The sequence below is a fragment of the Strigops habroptila genome, chromosome 14, assembly GCF_004027225.2.
Source record: "Strigops habroptila isolate Jane chromosome 14, bStrHab1.2.pri, whole genome shotgun sequence".
NCBI lineage: Eukaryota > Metazoa > Chordata > Aves > Psittaciformes > Psittacidae > Strigops > Strigops habroptila.
Genome location: NC_044290.2, coordinates 100,431 through 121,502, shown reverse-complemented (window position 1 = coordinate 121,502; position 21,072 = coordinate 100,431). Strand labels below are relative to the sequence as shown.

The 21,072-nt window shown below is 42.3% G+C and overlaps 1 protein-coding gene across 5 annotated transcripts in view; it reads left to right on the top strand.

Moving 5' to 3' along the window:
• The window catches only part of UNK (unk zinc finger), a 46,575-nt gene that overhangs the window by 2,660 nt on the left and 22,843 nt on the right, over positions 1-21,072 (top strand). For all 5 annotated transcript variants that reach the window (XM_030505925.1, XM_030505924.1, XM_030505923.1 and 2 more), the window contains exons 2-5: positions 17,241-17,450; positions 19,126-19,302; positions 19,725-19,855; positions 19,985-20,120. In XM_030505925.1, the coding sequence (XP_030361785.1) occupies positions 17,241-17,450; positions 19,126-19,302; positions 19,725-19,855; positions 19,985-20,120 (654 nt within the window). The remainder of the gene's footprint in view (positions 1-17,240; positions 17,451-19,125; positions 19,303-19,724; positions 19,856-19,984; positions 20,121-21,072) is intronic.

Genomic DNA, 21,072 nt, shown 5'->3' with positions numbered 1-21,072 from the left:
TAAACTCTTGGTATTATTTGCATGAGATTTTTAGGTACTTTGAACTGCAGCTGTAGATCTTGTCAGGAAGCCTTTGTGTCTGTTCTAGATGTACAGCAAAAGAAGATCTGGAAAAAAAAAAATAGTGATGCTATCTCACACCTTTGCACTGTTTGTTAGCAGAAGAAGAGCTCAGAAAAACTCTTTGATTGTGCTTGGTAGCAGTTGTAGTGGGCAGCTCGGTTCTCCTGGAGACCAAGTCACTCAGGTGTATGCCAGACTTTGCTATTTAATTATGAATGGCGTGTTCCTCATCTGGGGGCCTAGTACCCTGTTTGTAGAACTCAAGTAAGCAATGAAGTGCTCAGCAGCTGCTGTTGTGTTCTCTCTGGGTTGCTGCGTTAGAAGTTTCTGTGTGTGGCCATTCCTTGTGGTCCCGTAAGTGGGGTGAGGTGTGCTCCTCAGAACAAGGGGTGAGGCTGTTCCTGGCGTACCTGAGGCCAGTGCAGCTTTGATCTGCCTTGGGGGATGGGCTCTGCAGGGGCGAGCTGGTCGCTTGTAGTGGGAAGTGGGTTTGGTTTGGGGACACTCTGTCAAACCTCAGCTAAGTACTGACTTTGCACCGTGTCTTAGCTCTAGCTGGCATGGTTCTTTCTGTATGAATCTACCTCTGATGTGTTATCTGCAAATGTGGGTAGAGGCTGGGTTCAGAGAAACTGAAAGCAAGCCATCAGTCTCTTGGCAGTTGTAGACACGGAGTACGGTGGTGTGCTTTTGTTTTGGTACAGTCTGTCCATTTGGCTGTTGCCATCTTTGCTGGTTTTCAGTCAGACTGGATTGTTTAATTGTGAACTGTAAAGATTGTATCCACTGCTTGGGTGTTTATTGATCTGGCAGAATTTAGGTAAGTGAAAGCTGAGCAGTTCTTTGTTCACTGCATTCACCGGGAAGTCAAACAGCTCAATACTCTGCAGGAAAGCAAATGTTCAGGTGAAGAGAAATCAACCTGTTTAATAAAAAAAGCAAAGAGTGCCTTCATTCTAGTCTATGCAAAATACATGTGCTCAAAAGCAGCATTGAAGATATTCTGACTTAGGCGATAAGCACTTTGGGACAAAGATTTGCTGGGCATAACCCAGATCATTGTTACTCAGCGTGATTCTCTTGTGTGTGCCCATCTTAAATGTGAGCAGCCATCCTGTAATTAAACTCCAAGTTTCTGTGTCCCCACAGGCTGTACATACCCTCACTCCAGTGCTGGACCAGGAGGCCTGGGAGCACATCCTTTGTACTACAGCAAAATAAGCTTTGTAGTTATGCCTTTGCAGCATAAAATACAAAAACCCTTGTCTTTCCTTTTGCACAGTTGGAGGAACTGTGGGAAATTCCTGAAGGATTAGTACCTGTCAGTAGTGCTAGAACTGCATCCCCACAGCTGGTCATGCTGCTGTGTTAGTGACACCCAGGCTTTATCTTGCAACTGTTTTGATGCCAAGCATTTAGAGTTAGAAGAACTAGTGCACTTGAGTGAAGGACATCTTAAGTGGGAATGAAAATCAGGTTGGTGCAATGCTTTAGTTATGCTCAAATCAAAGACAGTTTTGTATCTGCATGTTTTTGAGTAGTGCCTTGTGTGGTGGTTACTCAGCCTTAAATAGGAACTCTGATTAGGACAGTGATGGAAATATGGGGGAAGAAGAAATAAGAACAAGAGGATAATAGTTGGACTTGGATTCCAGTGAAGTCTTACTTATCTCAAAATCTTTATGTTAAAATTCTTACTTGAAACCAATGGCACACAAAAACGCACCTCGAAGCATTTGTAGAGAGTAATCCTTATCTCCTTATTCATGGACGGTGTCTTATTGCTGGCAGGGCAAACACAGCATATCTGATCTCAAATGTGCAGACTGACTGACTGTGGAAAGAAAACCAAAAACCAGATGGGTAGCTGACATATTTTCAGAGTTGGGTTTTTTTTCTGTGAGTGGCTTTGCTCTTCTAGGGCCCTTAGCATCTGTCTGAGTAGTCTGTTAGGTTATGCTTGAATTGGGTGGTCTTCACAACTTAGCAAATACATTTAGGGTTTCAACACTTCTTACAAACCTTTTGTTTTTCTTTTTAAACCACCAGGACTCCTAAATGAACAAACCATTGTCCTAATTCTGCTTTGGCTTTACTGGTGACAACCTTGAGATCAATAAGCTGATAGGACTGATACAAAAATAGAAACTAGCCCTGTTGTTTAAACAACAAATCAAAACAAAACCAGACAAAAACCCACACAAACAACCCAGAAAACAACCAACAACAAAAAGAACCTCCATGCATTGTTAGGTTTCAGATTTGGTAATGCCCTTGGAGATAGTAAAGCACAGAGTAGGTCAGTACTTCTCAACAAGAGACTTACCAGTGGTCTGCTACATCGCAGCCTGTAAATGTCAGCTTATGAGGGAAGTATAAGCTGGCTGTTATTGCTGGTTTTTAAGTCAGTGCGAACTTCACTGAATACATGCCCACCACAAACTGTTACAGGAAGTTGGAAATATATAGTACTGGAGTGTGAACAGGAAGGGCTGCCTTCACAGTCTGCACACTGGAAAATAATGCTCTAAATGCTATGGTCTTTCAAAGGAGGAGTGTTAAAAGCCTCTGGTGTGAGGGTGAGGGTCGTTGGGCCCCCATCAGCGCAGGACTGTGCTGTCCTGCTGGTTACTGCACGTGTAGAGGCAGCGAGGAGTTTCCTTCCTTGTGTTGCAGCGGGGCTGGAGCCGCTTGCTACGTTTACACTTAATAAGTACTTCTACACATCAGAAGTGGCAGGGAATTTGCTCTATCAGTGGCGTAGAAATATTTTGCTGAATGCAAAGCTTCATGTACTGCTTTGAGATTTTCAGAATTAGCTTTGGTCGGGCCAAGCTTGATATTTCAAAAATCGCAAACTGTGAAAGAGGAGAGGAATTCACTCATGCAGAATTTTTCCAACTTTGAAAACAGTTCTTTTGATTTTTTTGATTAAAAAAAAAAAAAAGTACTATGTTAAGGCTTATACATTGCTTACATTATCATATAGGATAATTCTTGTGGCATGGCAGACAAAATTAAAATTAATAATTCTTCTAGAAAACCTTGGAGCTTTGAGTTTCCCAGTATACACATTTTCTCATTTTGTAGGTTTATGTATTGCCTATTTTTTTTTTTAAGTATTGTTTGGCTTTGTTTTAGAGAAAATTCTGTTGGAATTCAGCATTTTATTTTATTCAGATTTCTTCTTTACACCAGAATAGATTTTTCTAACTTCTATGAGCAGCTGCAGTGTGCATCCTTCTTTTACAAAAGGTCTGACCAATGTCCTCTGGAAGATCTTCCATTGCATTTCTGCCTAGCTGTTTGCTGGATGTTGCAGCCCTATACCAACATGGCAGGAATCTGTCAGGACATCAGTTAATCATGCTGATTGTGACATATTGGCATCAGCTGTCAGTGGTAGACTGTATTAATACACCAGGCTGTGAACTGGGGCAGCTGGAGAGCAGGTCAACTCTCCCTTCTGTTAACGCTGTGATAGGAGCTGTGATTTCTAAGAGAGGAGCAAAATAAAGAACTGGAGCAATAATGTCTTAAATCACATCATTGAAGCTTGTGAGAACCTGCTTGTCAGGACCCCTCATTTTCAGAGGATGCTGAGGTTGTATTTTATTCCTTCTGTTAACGTCTTGCTTTTTAAAAACTTCATAAATCTTTTTGAAAACAGAAGAGACAGGGCTAAAAGAGATGGTGAGAAGTTACCAGTTATGTGGTCCATCCCTTTCCCTCGTGGAATCACTGATGTCTAAACTGAGTCTAAGATAGATTTATTTTTTTTAACTTTTTTTTATTTTTTGTTCGATTGTTGTTGCTTTTTTAATATTGTGTCAGTTTCCTCCTTCCTTAAAATCTCCTTAGACTAGATTTTGGTGAAATCATGGACTATGAGATGGAGACAGTCACAGAGGTTTCCATCTTATAAAGTCTTTATATACTCTGTAAACTTCTTGTAATGTTCAACACAACACTTGCAAATCAGGTGCAAAACTGAAATCTATGCCCTGTGCACACGCACAGCCAACCAGGCAGCAATTCCCCTTGTGTCCTAAATTACAGAATTTCTTAGCTACCTTTTTTTTCCTCTACTTTATTGAGAGTTTGTCTTTTGTATTAGGGCCATCAAAACTACAAAGCCTCCTCACGGGAAGGGTATGTAAGGAGATGCTAAAGGCTTGTACTTCCTCGAACTCCACCTGGTGATGACAGCCAATTTAGATGCTTGTGATAATTTTCTCAGCTATCTCATCTTGTGTATTTTGATCAGTGCTTGATGCAGTTAATACCAGTTTGACATTTGAAATATCAGTTGGAATGAATGTTCCCTTAAAATGAATACCGACAATTTCTTCTCTTCTTGGCTTTGTTGCAGACTGTCTTCATACACCCTCACCCTGCAATAGTGTTCGTTCAGGTTTAGAAGGTCATTGTTACAACAAGAAAAGTCCTGGGTTTTCTTTGAAAGAAATATTTCAATTTTAAGTACTAAAATGCAGTGATGGCAATAATAGTGCTAGTTCACTGAAATGCTTGATACTGGCCTGGTTCTTACCTCTTATTAAAACTCAGATTTAATCGAATATAGTTGTCAGAACATTGGCAGAAGAGAAGGTTATACCGAGTTTCTGGTCAGGCAAGAAAAATCCAGGGCCATCCCTAGCTATCTGTTGGTCAGAAATTGCAAATACATTTCACTAGAGCATACTGGCTTAGTAAGAATGGTGGCACTGTTAATTACAGTTAAGAAATTAAGGTTGGATTGCTTTTTATCAATGTATGCCTAGAGTTTCTTCAGATTAATAAGCAGTCATGCACGTATAGAAATGGAAATAGATTCTTGAAACTATACCTGATAAATATCTGCAAAAATCAGAAGTAAAGTCAGTATTGTTTTACTTGTTAGCCTTCGTCTTCAGCATGTCACCACAGTTCAAAAAGAAGTTGTCAGTCCACACCCAATATGCTCAGAGGTGATTTTTCTTCTCTGATTTTCAATAGACTGTGAGCTTTCCTTAATAACACTTGAATATTCACCATCATAGCAGAAATAAAACCAGCTGATGCCCCAGGGCAGTCATGCAGCTTCACAGCAACAACAAACCAAATAAAATTGCTTGCACATTTAATATATTTTTAGAGTGCCACCAGATTTATTCATGGATTGATTAGTCAAAATGAAAGATGAGAAGTTGTGATATAGCCTGGGATCTGACCGCATTCCCTGTGGTGGAGAGCTGGCATACACCCGGATGTCAGCGTCCCTGTTTGACATGCGGCCTGATGTGGGGGGGACATGTAATGGTGCTTCTTTGGACCAATCCGTCTGTGCGCGTAGACTTTTATTCTGAGGTGTGCCTGCCTTATGGAGTGTCGAGAAAGCCTGCAGGGCTGTAGCAGCCATAGATAAAATCTGATGTCAGTGCTGACTGGAAAAGAAAATTAATTGAATGGCTAACATTGATTTTTCAAAATCAACCAATAAGAGCTGGCTTTTATCATTGTGCTGGCACGTGTGTTATGGGATGCAGGTTCTTGCTTATTAGATAATCACTGTGTTTTGTTTCAAACTCACAACAGAAAACATCTGTTCACAAATGTAAGCCTTTCCAAAGAGGCTGCTGCAAGTCTGGTTGGCATTTCACCTTAGAAGAAGCAGATGCCATTTTGTTTTCAAGTATAGCTTGGTCTCGATGATAGCACTATAGACCTGTCACTTCTTGTGGAGTTTGGTTTTCTGGTGCTGGTCCAGTGTAAGTATAAACCTTCATGCAGTTCATGCACTGTCTTGAAACTGTTGTGAGAACGGGGCTGCAACTGAGCTACGAGCTGTTTGTTAAACCATGAAGGTTCTTGGTGTGGCCAGGAGAAGGAGGGCTACTGTGCTCTGTTTCTGAAGCACCTCCTGTGAGACAAGACGTTAAAGGTCAGCTGCCTAAAAATGCTCATAAAAATCTGTAACTGAAACCCTGAGCTATGTAGTGGCTTGTATGGAAATAATACTTTTTCTGAATTAGCCTTTACAAATTCTTGCATGTGGGATATTTTGTTTTGTTGTAGGGAACTAGCAGAGTGAGTAACACAAGTTTTAAAACAGCCCAGCCCTGTTCCCAGCCCTCACTAATGCTTCTACAGTTGCTAGTCCTGCGAAGGCTTTGTTAGTGATTGAATTGATGGGGAGAGAAGTACAGCGTGGCGAACGTAACTGGAAGCTGGAACTTTTAATTTTTACAGCCCAGGACATCAATGTGTTAATCAAACCTTAATTGGTTGTAGTCTAGTGCAGCAAACCCAATGCATGTTTAACTCCACTCAACTTCCACCTTTCTGCAGACGTTCTCCATGTGTCTGATGCCACAAGCGCTAACACGAGGATAAAAAAGCACCATCTATCCAATCAGTTAATATAAACCAGAAAAATTTATCTGGACATAAGCTGAATGAATGACCATAATAGACAGGTCTGTGGATAGATGTTTTTGCAAAGTCATTAGTAGTAAAATATTTAACTGCTCATATTTAAACACATGCTGATATATTGTACTGACACTTAAACCAGGTATAAACCTGTGCGCAGCTGTCTGGATGCAGTAAGCTCCAGTATTTTCACCAAAATAGTTAAGCTCCACCCACATGTTACTGAAAAATAGTAATTTCCTTATGATTCTGTTTTCTTAGACTCAGCACTTACACAGGTGCTGTATAAAAGGATTAATGGCAGCTGAATAGTTTCTAGAGCCAAAATCAGCCCAGGGAGTGATAAGGGTTGTCCCAACTGGGGGTGACCCATGTTTGAAATCAGGAAGGTGTGCTTTAGGTGTTTGCATAAATGAGTAGTGTCAGATTGAAAGTATGACATTTAAACTTGGGAAAAAAATGGCTTTCTATTTAAAACATTGCATGAACTGTCTAAATACTTGTTAATTTTGAGGTCATGTCACGTAATACATATTCATGGCCAATTAATTTGGGAGGGGGGGGAAAAGATCAAGCTCAAGGAAATCTGCATGTGAACTCAAAGCTTTATGCAGAGTTCTGGATCTTGCTGAATGGCTTTTAGGGAAACATCTCTGAAATGTAGTGCAGTGAAATGTTTGCATATGCCTGTGTTTGGAGTGTTTTAATTAAAAAGATGAAAGCTCTGTGTAAATAAACACTTGTGTTTAAAATGGATTTTATTGGTATGGCTTGGCCATGTGCATTTCATAGTCCACTGGCACAATAAGCTTGTGCTTTTCAAAGAGAGCACGCTGCCGGAAAAGTGACTCAAATTGTTTCATTCCTCGGATTTGAATGACACAACTTGTGGCATGCCTAGCCCCAGGGATGCACAGTTCGAGGGAATTCTGACCGAGCATCTTTCCCCTGACCCCCGCAGACTGGAACTCAGTGGAGCTGGTGTCTTGGCTGTTCACAAATGTGATAAATGTTCATTTTATTGAGTTAACTCCAAGCTGAAAGCCTTGATTTTTCTTTCCTTATCAAGATAGCATTGCTGAGCTTCTTAGCTACAACATGGTATTTATCTCAAAGCCATTTTTGCTGTAATTGTGGAAACCATGTTTTGCCTGAAGCTGGTGCAAGGCTGTCTTCCCATGATGGGTTGGCACTATGCTGTAGTGTCTCACTGTTTTTTCTTACTATAGTGTAGACAAGACACAGCTGTTTGTCTGACATTTTTCTTCTAATTGAAAAATGTCCTGATCATTTCTGATAGTTGCCAACATGTGTTATTTTTAGCATGAACTTTTACAGTCACTCAAAGTTGTTATCTATGAAGTATTGGCAATGTGTAGTTCTTTCCTCTCTGCTGAATTGAATTAGATGTGTTGTTGTCCACCCCATGATCTCCTTTGCAATCCAAAAATAGTTACAGTAGTGATCAGGTTCCTGTTGAATATGACTGTTGTACTTGCGATGTGTTATCCTTTGTTTTCTGTAATCTAGCAGTTTGTATTTGAGCTTCTGCAATACACTTAGCATTTATTTGGAAGCATTCAGCTCAGCTTTACTTGCTAAATTGATCAGATGCCTAGGACCTGCTCCAGTGAGTCCAGAGGAGGCCACAAGGATACTGTGAGGGCTGGAGCAGCTCTGCTTTGGAGCCAGGCTGAGAGAGCTGGGCTTGTTCAGCCTGGAGAAGAGAAGGCTCCGGGGAGACCTTAGAGCAGCTTCCAGTGTCTAAAGGGGCTACAAGAAACCTGGAGAGGGGCTTTGGACAAGGGCATGTAGGGATAGGACAAGGGGGAGTGGCTTTAATCTGACAGAGGGGAGATAAGAGATGAGATCTTAGGAAGAAGAGGGTGAGGCGCTGGCACAGGGTGCCCAGAGAAGCTGTGGCTACCTCAGCTCTGGCAGTGTTCAAGGCCAGGTGGGACGGGGCTTGGAGCAACCTGCTCTAGTGGAAGGTGTCCCTGCCCGTGGAACTGGATGAGCTTTAAGGTTACTTCCAACCCAAACCATTCTATAATTCTATGAAAAAGAGAACTTGTGAATGGTGCCTGCCTATTTCTGTAGCGAAAAGTGGGAGAGTCATGGGCTGTGGATGTGAACAGTTGACATTTTGATCAATGAGTTATATGAACTCTTAAAAGAAAAAAAAAAAACAAACACAAAAATCCCCCCAAACCACCCCTTCACAACCAAACAAGCCCAACTCCATGCATCCCTAATGAGTCTCTCTAACTCACTTTCTTTCTTTGCCCTTAGACTGACATTATTGTCAAGCTCTAATGGAGAAGGGGAAATCTAACAGCTTTAAAATCACATGGTGCTGTCTGCTGTGTGACCTTTTTCCAGTTGATGGTTCAATTTATTTAGGTGATAAAGAAAACACTGGGGCATGTGAAGTCTATCTCCTTGACAGGTGTGAGCTAACTGAAACTTTTTCCTCATCCTTTTCTCCTTTCCCACATTCACAGTCAGCCTTTTGTTTTTATAAAGTGATCTGTATATTTTTCTTTGAGATTTAAATGCTTTCTGATCTTTTCAAGGTTTGCAGAACTGTACCTGGCTGTTGAGGATATGGAAAGGCAGATAGACTGATGGTTGTTGAGATATACAGAGAGAGATGTTTGTGTTTTGTGTCAAGTGATTCATGGCATATGCAAAAGCCTTGGTGTGAACTCTGAGGGGTTTGGTCAGGTCTGTGAGGTTATTTAGGAAAATACCATGAAATATGGCAAAAGGGGACATATCCAGTAGTGGTGAGGCACAGTAACTGAAACCTGTTCAGAACTTCTTCTGAAATCATGATGAAATCCTTCAAGATTGCTGCTAAGGGTGTTTGTTTGATATTCAGCAGCTATTGGTGTGAGGCTCTGTTTCAGTATTAGATTACATCTGCCAGCAACTGAAAATATTGTTTATTGAAAGAGACTTGTCTTAACTACAGCTTTTACTAGAAGGATGCTGAACATTTCCTTGCAGAGGTTTAGGCAGGCTGTAAACCAGGCTGCCGGTAGCTTGTAAGTTGAGGGATTTGGTTGCTTTGTGCCTACCCCTGGGAACAAGAAACTACAACTCCTGTGAAGTTAGATTAGTTGTTTCATTCTTTGCCTTCCCAAACCCAAGAAATCTTGAGAGTTGAAGACTATGTTCCCTGCCAGAGAGCTTGCTTTGCTTTGAAATGCCAGCATTTTGTGGCACATCCTGGCAATGCTGGTATTAAACCCTTCCTCCAAATTATTTTGGAATGACCCTGTTCTTTAAATCCCCCCTTTTTTTTTTCTTCTCTCCTCTTTTGATGGAATATCATCTTTGCCCTAAGAGCAAAAACTCCTCCTGAGCAATGTCAGAGCTGCATACCATGGGTTTTCACTATCAGTAATGATATGTTAAATGAAAAGAGCATTAGTAGGATTTTATTGAGTATCCTGTTGGAATAAGTAGCTTCTGTCATGCACCACTGACTCATTTCAATTGGAATACCACAGTTCAGTAAAAGAGAATAATTGAGTCATGGGTTTCTTACGTAAAGTGTGTCTGATATCATCTTTTGCAATAAAATTTTGTGAGGGTGAAATGAATTAGAGAGCTGATTTAAAATGGACAGCTCTTTTGCTCTTGTATTGGGATGGCTCTTCAAGCTTATGAATCAAATAGGAGTTTTGAAAATATTTTCTATAGGTGAACCTTATTGAATTAGAAATGTTCATACTTAGGGTTAGATATTTTCTCCTGAGTTTTGCACTGCTGCCTCTTTTGCGGACAGTCTGTTGGGTAAGCACTACGTGATTTGGATAATCTTACCTGTGTTCCCTCAAACCACTGGTTTAAACTTGAGAGCTAAGATGGTGATTTTCTAATTTCCTTAATTTCCCTCCCCCTCCCCCCCCCAACTGAATTAGGATAACTTTCTCCGTGCTGCTGTCAGCAAAGATCGGTGCCAGCAGGAGCTTCCAGCAAAGGAAAGCTGATAAGCAGTTGTCAAGCAGTGACCTCTGTCATTCAGGCTATGCTTTTCAGGAAGAGTGTGAGGTGAACTGGGACCACCTGAAACTGTACAGAGGTCTATGGCCTCGGGCAGTCCTGTCTGAAACAGCATGACAGAACTGATAAAAAAGTGCCAGCAAAAGTCCCCAGCATTTCCATGTACTACTGTGCTGATGAAATTACATCTTTGCTAGTGTGATCCTCTGCTGTGAGAAGGCAGATGGGACTAAGATATAAATGATAATAGCATAAGAGCATTTTCTTCTTGATACCTGAAATCTTATCAGGAACTTAGACCTTAGTTTAAAAGAAAAAACACAAAACCAAACGCTTTATTTGTAGATTTCTTAGTTAATTTGTCTCTGTGGGCTGTTTTGGACAGTGGCTACTACTAAGAATTGTTACACAGCCCTGAACTAGTAATTTCTAGTATTAGTGCTAGTAGCAAAGTGAAGTGTCAGCATTAGGCTGGGCTTTGCAGAAACAACCAGAGCCTATGCTGTCTGAATGTGGCCTGGGCCACTTCTCTGGGTTAGTTTCTTGTGACTGAGAAGTTGCAGGGATGGAGCCTTGTGGCCAGCGGTTTGAGCAGGATGTGCCTGCTGGTGTAGAAGGTGTCTGTGGTTTGCACTGAGGTAACACCAGGCACACAGCACTGGTACAAATTGCCTAATGCAGGCCTTCACTAAGGGTGCTGTAGCAGTTTCATGGTGTAAACACACCCCCATGTGTATGGGAAATCCAGGTGACAGGGTGTTAGATCTCACTGTTGTCCTACATTTACAAGCGGTGCCATAGTCTGGATTAGCCAGACTATGATCTAGTGGTTTTCTCTCTGCTGCAGGAGGTTCAGATCCTGTGGATGAGCCTCCATGCTCTCTTCGGGCCCGAGAGGAGTTTTGGTAGGAAGCGTGTTGCCTGGGAGGAGTGAGGAGCGCTGCGAAGGAGAGAAGCTCATCTTGGGGCCTACATAAAGTTAGTGCAGGAGGTGTCAGAAGTGAAGGAGGGCCCGGCTTTGTGTTACGGGAGAAATGAGAGTTTGGAAGAGTTGGTTTTAATCCTTTTGTTTCCATGCTCCTTGGTATTGTTTCTCTCCCTGGTCTTCCTGATCCCTCTCTTACAAAGCAGAGATTTCTCTCTTGGCATCAGCGTGCATCTTCCAGTGCTTCCAGGGAGCTTTGGGTAAGGCTTTTAATGAAGAATTTGGAGCTCAGCTGTCTTCCTGCATTACCAGCATGTTTTCCTGAATTGAACTCGTGCCACTGCATGTGTGGCTCCTGTCAGGTTTGGCAGGACATATGCAGCCATGGGATGTGGCAGGAGCCCAGTGTTTTCTGGTACAAGCTGCTTGAGCCCATGGGTTGACCAGAGCCACAGCGGTAAAGCTGCCACAAAGCCACAGCAGGCAATGAATGTGACCAGGACAAGGCTGCAATTGTTGAGTTTAAAAATGAAGCTTCTGGGTTAGAGTTTCTGCTTGGTTCCTCTCTCCCTACCCCCACCCTTTCAAGTTTGTTCTAGTTTGGTTTTAAATTTTTCCTTTTTTTTTTTTTTTTTGGGTTGTGTTTGAAAGTACTTTTTTCTTTTTTCTCCCTCTTGCCCATCTCTTTTCCCGCAGCTCCCGGAGCAGCCCAGTCCCTCCAGGGCAGAGGAGGAACTAGCTACCATTATCCATTACCAACTGCTGCCCTGCCCTGGGGAGTCAAGTTGCTACTGGTAATTAAAAACAGTTAATAGTTCCCCCACTAGTGTAAATTGTTGCAGAGAGTAATGACTGACCCTTCCCACATTCTGTCGCAGAGGAAGTGGAATTTCAACAAAGTATTCACGATTTCACAAAGTGGTTTGGGTTTTGTTTTTTTTTTCTAATACTTTGCTGTTCTTGTCAGTCTCCAGGAGTTCCCAAATCTAGTCTAAGAACTTCTCCTCTTGTCCTCCTAGGGAAAGAGGCTTTCATTTTCAGTAGTGTCCATCCTGCTAGGCAGCCTGGGGACTTTGGTATGCATTGTTCTGGCAAGCCTTGTCCTATTTGTTTAGAATTGCATTTATCTTTGTTTGGTAGGACTCATAAATAATCACATTTCCTCCAGGAATTTGGGTGTTGATGTTAATGTAGTCTCAGAAGACAATTGTGCTACATGCTTTCCACTTAAAAAAAAAAATTATATGGGTTTGAAAGTGGCATATACACACACATAAAAGAAAGTGCATGTAAAGTAAACCACATAGAACTGATTAGTTTCACCTTTATGTTTTTTAATAAATATTGAAGTAACTCCTGTATAAAATGGGATTAATAATAATTCTGCCCCTCATGGCGTTTGCAGTTTCCTGAGATCTGTAGAGAGGAGTGAGAAATGCCGGTTATCATTGCTGTTTTTCCTCTTACTGTGCAGACACAGCGTTTGGCTGACACACTGTGAAATGTGTACGAGCTCTCAACATGTTTTCAGTTTCAAGGATCGTTCAAAAATTCCTTTTCTCAGCTGGTCTGGGGAAAAAAATGTTCAGAAACCACCGACACCAGAAGGAGCTGTCATTGTCATGACAGTGTCTTCTGTGTTTTTGTTTCAAGTCTTTGCAAAGAGGCTACTGAAATCATAGAATCATAGAATCATAAGGGTTGGAAAGGACCTTAAGGTCATCTAGTTCCAACCCCCCTGCCATCGGCAGGGACACCTCCCACTAAACCATGTCACCCAAGACTCCATCCAACCTGGCCTTGAAAACTGCCAGGGATGGAGCATTCACAACTTCCTTGGGCAACCCATTCCAGTGCCTCACCACCCTCATAGTAAAGAACTTCTTCCTTATATCTAACCTAAACTTCCCGTTTAAGTTTGAAGCCATTACCCCTTGTCCTATCACTACAGTCCCTGATGAAGAGTCCCTCCCCAGCATCCTTATAGACCCCCTTAAGATACTGGAAGGCTGCTATGAGGTCACCACGCAGCCTTCTCTTCTCCAGGCTGAACAGCCCCAACTTTTTCAGCCTGTCTTCATACAGGAGGTGCTCCAGCCCCCTTATCATCCTCATGGCCCTCCTCTGGACCTGTTCCATGTCCTTTTTGTGTTGAGGACACCAGAACTGTACACAATACTCCAAGTGAGGTCTCACAAGAGCAGAGTAGAGGGGCAGGATCACCTCCTTCGACCTGCTGGTCACGCTTCTTTTGATGCAGCCCAGGATACGGTTGGTTTCTGGGCTGCGAGCGCATGCTGCTGGCTCATGTTCAGTTTCTCATCAACCAACACCTCCAAGTCCTTCTCCGCAGGGCTGCTCTGAATCTCTTTTCTGCCCAACCTGTAGTTGTGATATTGATAGCTTTCTGCGTTGTGAGACATAACATTGTAGTGGGGCAGTCTATGTATCCTTTCTAGGTTCCCAAAACACATGTGGTTTAGATGCCTTTCGTATATTTTAATACAAAGTGGCTGGTTGAGTAGTCCATGTTGTCCCAGAGGAACCAAAACTCACTTAATGGATCAAGAGAATACAGGGCTATAAGGCAGTTTACCATTCAGGCTATTGCCGAGGAGGGTGATTTAAAATGTTATAGTGGCTCGAAAAGAAAAAAAAAAGGAAACTCAAAAAAACCCCAACCCCCAAAGCAGTGATTGAAAGGCTTGAAACGACTGAATTAATGTGATAACTCTCCTTTTCCTCTCTTGGGTCTATTGCAGAGGTGGTTATGCACAGTTAATGTGTTTTGCTGAGCTCAATGGTACCTGTTTGTGGGACTTGCTTTGAAATTGAGAGTGAGAGATGGTTTATTTAAGAGACAGCATTTAAAGAATAAGTTTCTGATGAAGCAAGTTAGGTGTTAAACACTTTACAGGTGAACCATTTACTTATGTAATTATCATTTACATTATAATAAATGTTTCTCCAGGGAATTTAGCCAATCATGAAATGCAGTTAATTTTCAAATGCTCTTCAGCAACAGTTGGCACTCCAGAGACTGAAATATCTAGTCAGAGTGTGCATTTTTAAATTCTCCCGCTAAAGGAAAGCTGTTTCAGCTCAGTTGATTGTGCAGTTGTTTATCTCCAGGGATTTTCTTAAGTGTTTCATGCATGTTTGTCACTACAAGTCTGGAATGCTGGGCTTGATATCCAGGTTGTATAGGCCTGCTATCTCCCCTTAGTCTCCAGAGCACTGAAGAGGTTCATGATGCTGTTCTTCAAATTAAAGCCAGGACTGCATCCAGCTCTGCAGCCCCAACACGAGAGGTACATGGACCTGCTTAAGCAAGTCCAGAGGAGGCCACGAAGATGCTCCAAGGGCCTGGAGCACCTCTGCTATGGAGAACTGGGTTTGTTCAGCCTGGAGAAGGCTCCAGGGAGAACTTAGAGCAGCTCCCAGTGCCTGAAGGCACTACAAGAAACCTGGAGAAGGGATTTGGACAAGGGTCTGTAGGGACAGGACAAGGGGAATGGCTTTCACCTGCCAGAGGAGAGACTGAGACAGGTTGGACGGGGCTTGGAGCAGCCTGGTCTAGTGGAAGGTGTCCCTGCCTGTGGCCGGGAGTTGGAACTGGATGAGCTTTAATGTCCCTTCCAACACAAACCATTCTGTGGTTCTATGAAGACTCACTTTGTTGAAGATGGAGGAATTTAAGTTGTCTTGGTTTCTCTGATTGCTACTGATACTGGCCGGGGCACATAGCCAGCTGCTTTGCAGTTTGTCCATTGGTAAAAGGGGAGTAACGTAAATATCATGTCTCTAAGGTGAGGAGGATGTGGAGATCTGTGTGTGGAAGAGACTGGTTGGTGACTATGGAGTATCTGGATGGCAATCCAAGTATCATACTGCTTAAGTTTACTTAATTCACTTTCCAACCTAAATGTTGTTACAGTCACATTTGTTCTAAGTCTTATTAGCTCAGATAAACTAATCTGTGGAATTTCACCTTTTACAACTGTACTTGTTCCAACACCTTGGAAAGCTTTTCAAGAATGGATTAATTTTATTGTGGCATTCAGCTTTCAGATGAATTGCTGTTGGGGTTGGAGTAGGGATCTCCAGTTGAATGGAGGGAGCCTTTTAAAGGTGAAAAAGAATAAAGTGATGTTATTAGCCCTCACCCACCCCAAGCAGACCTGTTCCTGCATGCCATCTCCATTTTTTCAGAGGTTAAGCCTCGAGCCCCAGTGCAGGTCCTGTTCCAGCCACACTGGTGGCAGAGGACAGCTGGGCTGGGGTTGAACAAGGCTTACAGCGGCTATGGAGGCTCTCCAGCCCCCAGCGATTGCAGAACAGCAGTAGTGGAATCTGCATGTCTCGCCTGTTTGGAGGTTGAAGAGGAGGAAGAGCTTTTATCCTTTCATGCTTGCAAAATCCAGTGTAGGAAGGCTCTCGCCAGTGATATTCTCTCTTCATAGCAAACAAATAAAACCACTTGGGTTGAATTTGTGCATTTTCCTGTGACTTTCTCTTCAGCTAGGATAAGGAGGAAAGGAAGCTTTATTTACAGATGTTATTTTCAGAATGCAGCCAGCATGATAATATTATCTGTAAGCACATCTTGGGACATCGGACATCTTTCCGTTTATTTAGATACAATAGAAAGATTGTCTGATATGAGGAGGAATACTTGACAAATTCCTGTGCTCTGTTTTCTTGTCTTGGACTACATATGCAGTTCAGAAGTAGTCCACATCTGCTGTACTATCATCCTGCTGCTTCCAGCACAATACTGGCACTTTGATTTTGACCAACAGATTTTGTTACTTGCTGTTTAAACTGACCTCTAAATGTAAGAAACCAGAATGCTCTGGGCCTTCTGTCTTGTTCTTGGAGGTGTCTGAGTCTGAACCCAGTGGGATTCAGGTCTGAGCTACTAGAACTGGTAATGTGTTCCTTATAAATACAGGACAGCTAGTGGGTTTTGGGCAATGTGGGTTTTGTAAGCACCTGTGTTTTGTAACACAGATCACAGTCAGATCATTATGTTGATCTAAACCTTTTTGTAATCCTCTACGATCTGGGTTTAGAGACTGTTATTAGTGTCACAAATAAAAGCTTGTGACTTCTTTAGTTCTTGCAATAAAAGAAGACATGTATTTTCAGAGAATTACATATTAAAGCTAAAACAACGTAAAAATGCAGTAGCTTGAGGATAGTTATCCTACTTTTCAAGACTGAGTCCCGAACTCACAAGAATGCAAGAGAAGAAATTTGATTAAAATTAATTTCATAGTCAACCATGTACTGAAGAAGCCAAGATAAACCAGGAGCACAAGGCATGAAAAGAGTCTTTTAAAATTCTTTCTCAGTAATGTAAAGCTTTAAACATGGCTACAAGGAAGTGTATCTTGTTTGGGTTTTTAAAACTGAACATATAGGAAGGAAGCCCCTTTTTACCCAGATAGCTCTCAGATTTAGAAACAGAAATGGATAGAGTGGTTCTTAAGAATTCTGCTTTCTCACAAACTAGTTTCTAAGCTCATGAAAAGCTTCTTCAAAACAATGCTGATAGATCAGATAGATACCCCGATTTCAGCTGTTGTTAGCGTTCATTTTGTGTTAACTAGCCTGGTAACTGTTATGTTCCCACTCCAGACAATCAGCAGCTTCTAGCCTCCCTTATTGAGCACAAAAGCAGAGGCGGGTGTAGGAAGGACAGCAGGCATCCCTGTGATGGATGCGGCTCTGTTTGGCCTGAACCCTGCAGGGGTCAGTTAGATATTGCCTCTGACCAGCATCCTGGTCCTGATCTCTTGCTTCGGATTTCTGTCTGCAGTTACCTGAAGGAATTTCGCACAGAGCAGTGCCCTCTTTTTGTGCAGCACAAGTGCACTCAGCACCGGCCCTACACTTGCTTCCACTGGCACTTTGTCAACCAGCGTCGTCGCAGATCTATCCGCCGCCGGGACGGTACATTTAACTACAGCCCTGATATTTACTGTACCAAGTATGATGAGACCACAGGAATCTGCCCAGAAGGAGATGAGTAAGTAAAGACTGCACCCTGCTTTTCAGGCACTAGGCTTTTGGTATCAGTCCGGGTGATGATTCCAGCCAGTTCTTGTAGAGATGGGGTAAGTCAGCAGTAAAGCAGCTTTGTAACCCACATAACATGAAAACAGATGTGAAATCTGTAATAGCAACCCATGCGCTCCAGGCCTGCTGCAGAGATGGTACTAAGGGTGATTTAGATGGGAATTCAGCTCTTGCATCATTCACTGTCCTTGGCATTCTCAGCAAAGTTGAGGTGGGAAAAAGAGCTCAGTGATGAATGGGCTCAGAAAGACTCTGTTCCTGTAAGTCCCTGGCTGTCAAATGATCGCTGTGGGTCACTAGCGGGGTAGCTTAGTTTTTAGCAGGTTGCAGAAAGAGGAGAAGCTTTGTCTTCTAGTCTGCCCCCTGATTTATCTATCCCCATGCTTTTTAAATCAAATCATACTTGTCAGTTTACTTCCTGAACTTTTAAGAAGCTAGTTATGGAAATTACAGGTACGCAGAATAAGGCAATGTGAGGAAGAGTTTATTTTATTGGGTCTTCTCTCCCCATGACTGCGGGAAGTTTAGCTGAAGCAGACATGCAAGGGTTTCTGCTGTGCATGTGGTACAGTCCAGCAATTAAAGGGTTAACTCAGTAATAGAACTTTAGCCACGTGACAGATATGGAAGAATAAATAGCATAGCCAAACTGTGGTCAAATATAGGGAGCGTTTTATATAGTGATGCTATAGAAAGATGGAATTTCAGTTTCCTTTCATGGTGCCAATATAAACATACAGAAAAATGCTATTTGTCAGGAAAACAATTTTCTTTTTTTTTACCTCATTAAGTAAAGATCTTGTGACTCCAACAGAATGGAATAATCCCCCAGCCTGAAGCCTCTGTTTCAATACTTTCTTCTTCATTAGAAGAGAACTGGAAGGGGTTGGAAATAGGATATTTGAGGGCTTTGGCTTCTAGATCACTGGTTCATATCTGGCTCAAACTCAGTGAATGAGAACTGTTGCCCTCTTCAGAACTTTTTGCTGATTTGTATTTTTTGCATTTTTAGCTTGATGCTGCGATATCTAAACTTTACCTATTCCGTCTTGTTCTTTTTATTTTTTTTTTTTTCCAATTTTATTTCTCAGTGTAGCTTGTTCTGCCTAAGAGGGGAAACAAAACAGGAGCTAAAACAGTAGTGTTGTAATTCTCCTTTCTTGTCCCATGCTCTGCATAAAGGATACGTTTGGCTATAGGTAGCATGTTGCAGCCTGTAGGACTACATTAGCAGGAAACAGTAACAGCACAAAGTCTAGATGGGCTGCTGCGGAAATGGTATGTGCCATGTGAAGTCCCTTCAATCACAGCTAGTATTTTGGAACACCTTGGCAATGTCCTTATTCTTTTCCAGATCCCTGACAGGCATTAGATGAGAATAAGAAGCTGCTGCTGTCTTAATAATCCAACTGTCTTTTTAGCAGGGGAGACTGTTATACACCATGTAGTAACATGTTTAGTGGTTCTGTGTAGTGTTGGAAGACACAGCGTAAGAGAAGGGGCAGAGATAGCAAAGGTGGTGTTAACTGCAGCATCCTGTAGCAACAATAAGTCTTGTGGGAGTGTTCAAACCGTCACCTGTGTGACCAAACTTCATCTGTTCTTCCCCGCCTTCTGTACCTCAGATGTCCCTTCTTGCACAGAACTACTGGAGATACAGAGAGGAGGTATCACTTGCGCTACTACAAAACTGGAATCTGTATTCATGAGACAGACTCCAAGGGAAACTGCACGAAGAACGGAGTCCACTGTGCGTTTGCTCATGGGCCGCATGACCTACGCTCTCCGGTGTATGACATCAGGTTAGTAGAGGCTGGGGATCTGCATGAAAAATAATTTCTGTACCCCAGTGAAAAGTCAGATGATCAAAGGACAGTACTGCTTCAGCATGAAATGCTTAGTGTTGGAGTGATGATGATATATCCCTTCCTAGTAAGTCAAATCTACAAAATCTTCAGGGAAGATACTCAAAACAGGGGAAGGCAGCACACTTTAAACTACTTGTGTTGTGGTTTGGAGTCTGATGGGAGGGGTCAAAATGAATGAATGAATGAAGAACATGTGTTGCAGTTGTTGTTTGTCTGAAGATATTCTTACAAAAATGCATGAATGAAATGCACTCACTTAGGAATTGTTACGGTGCTCCAGTATATCAGTTTTTATACACATTTACCTGTCTCGTCATCTGCTCAGACTGTATGTTCATTTAACTCTCTCCACAAAGGGAGCTTCAGGCGATGGAGGCTTTGCAGAATGGTCAGACCACATCTGAAGGCAGCATAGAGGGTCAGTCTGCAGTTGCTGCTAGCCATGCTATGATAGAGAAGATACTCAGTGAGGAACCAAGGTGGCAAGGTGAGTGTCACTTGGGGTCTGTGGGGCTGGGAAAGTCTGGCATTTGTGGAGTGCCCACTCCTGTAAAAAACTTTGTGTAGTAAATATAGATCATGGTCATCTCCAATTAACTGGTTGCTTCTTTTGTAGATACAACATATGTCTTGGGAAATTACAAGACAGAGCAATGTAAGAAACCCCCCCGACTCTGTCGCCAGGGTTATGCCTGTCCCTACTACCACAATAGCAAAGACAGAAGAAGAAGCCCAAGAAAACACAAATACAGGTACTGTGTTCCTGGATATTCTATTTCCCAGCTGAGTGGTAAGGTGTAGTAGAAATGTGTAATGAAAGATCTAGGATTTTGTTTACTAGATAGTTTTTTTAGTGTGTCTCCAAGGCCTGTAGAGAGAGATGGGATGGACTGTTTCTGCCTGGGAGAAGGATAACAAACTAAACAATGAATTTTCCTGTATATAGGAACCAATCTCTAATAAATGACTTGCTAAATCATGTTACAACTCTTGATTTTATAGCAAATAGAACCTGTGTCTGGCTTCCCCTTAACATATAAACTCCTACTTTAGAAAGCAGTGTGGGGAAAAGGAAGCAACAGAAACTTTTAATCTCCATCTAGAAACAAACCCAACCATGTTTTCATGGTAAACGATTCAGAATCATCAAGCTGCTTGTTGTGTGTGGCTGGTGATGGGGATCATGAAACATGGTGTGACCAGTAGTGTAGCTGGACATCTATTTCTGACCAGCTGCTGAAGACTCTGCTTTGGAGGCACCAGGGTTTTCTGTCAACTCAGCTGTTGCTGGATTTTTTGGCATGCTGTGTCTGCCTGAGCACATAGGGAGTTATAGGCCCTCATTTCCTCCAACATAACAGAGCTTTTGTTGTGGTCTCTGTGGGGCTTTTCCTTAGTTCCTTTTTGAAAAGCATAAAAGCAAACCAGAAAGCCAGGAGAGAATATACCTTGGATGTTCTCACTTCCTTCCTCACCCCCAGCATTGGCAGAAATTTTTAAATTGGCACTGAAATCCTGTATTTAAAAAATGAAAGAAAAATCAAAGGAACATTAATACAAACACTTTCGGGAGAAAAGGAAACACTAAACCAGTCTTCAGGCAGCAGGTCTGTGCTTCCTGCCCCTGCCTGAGCCCCTTGGGAACGGAAGAAGTGAAAGCTTCTCCTCTCCTGATCTCCACTCACTTGTGTTGCTTTTCCCGCC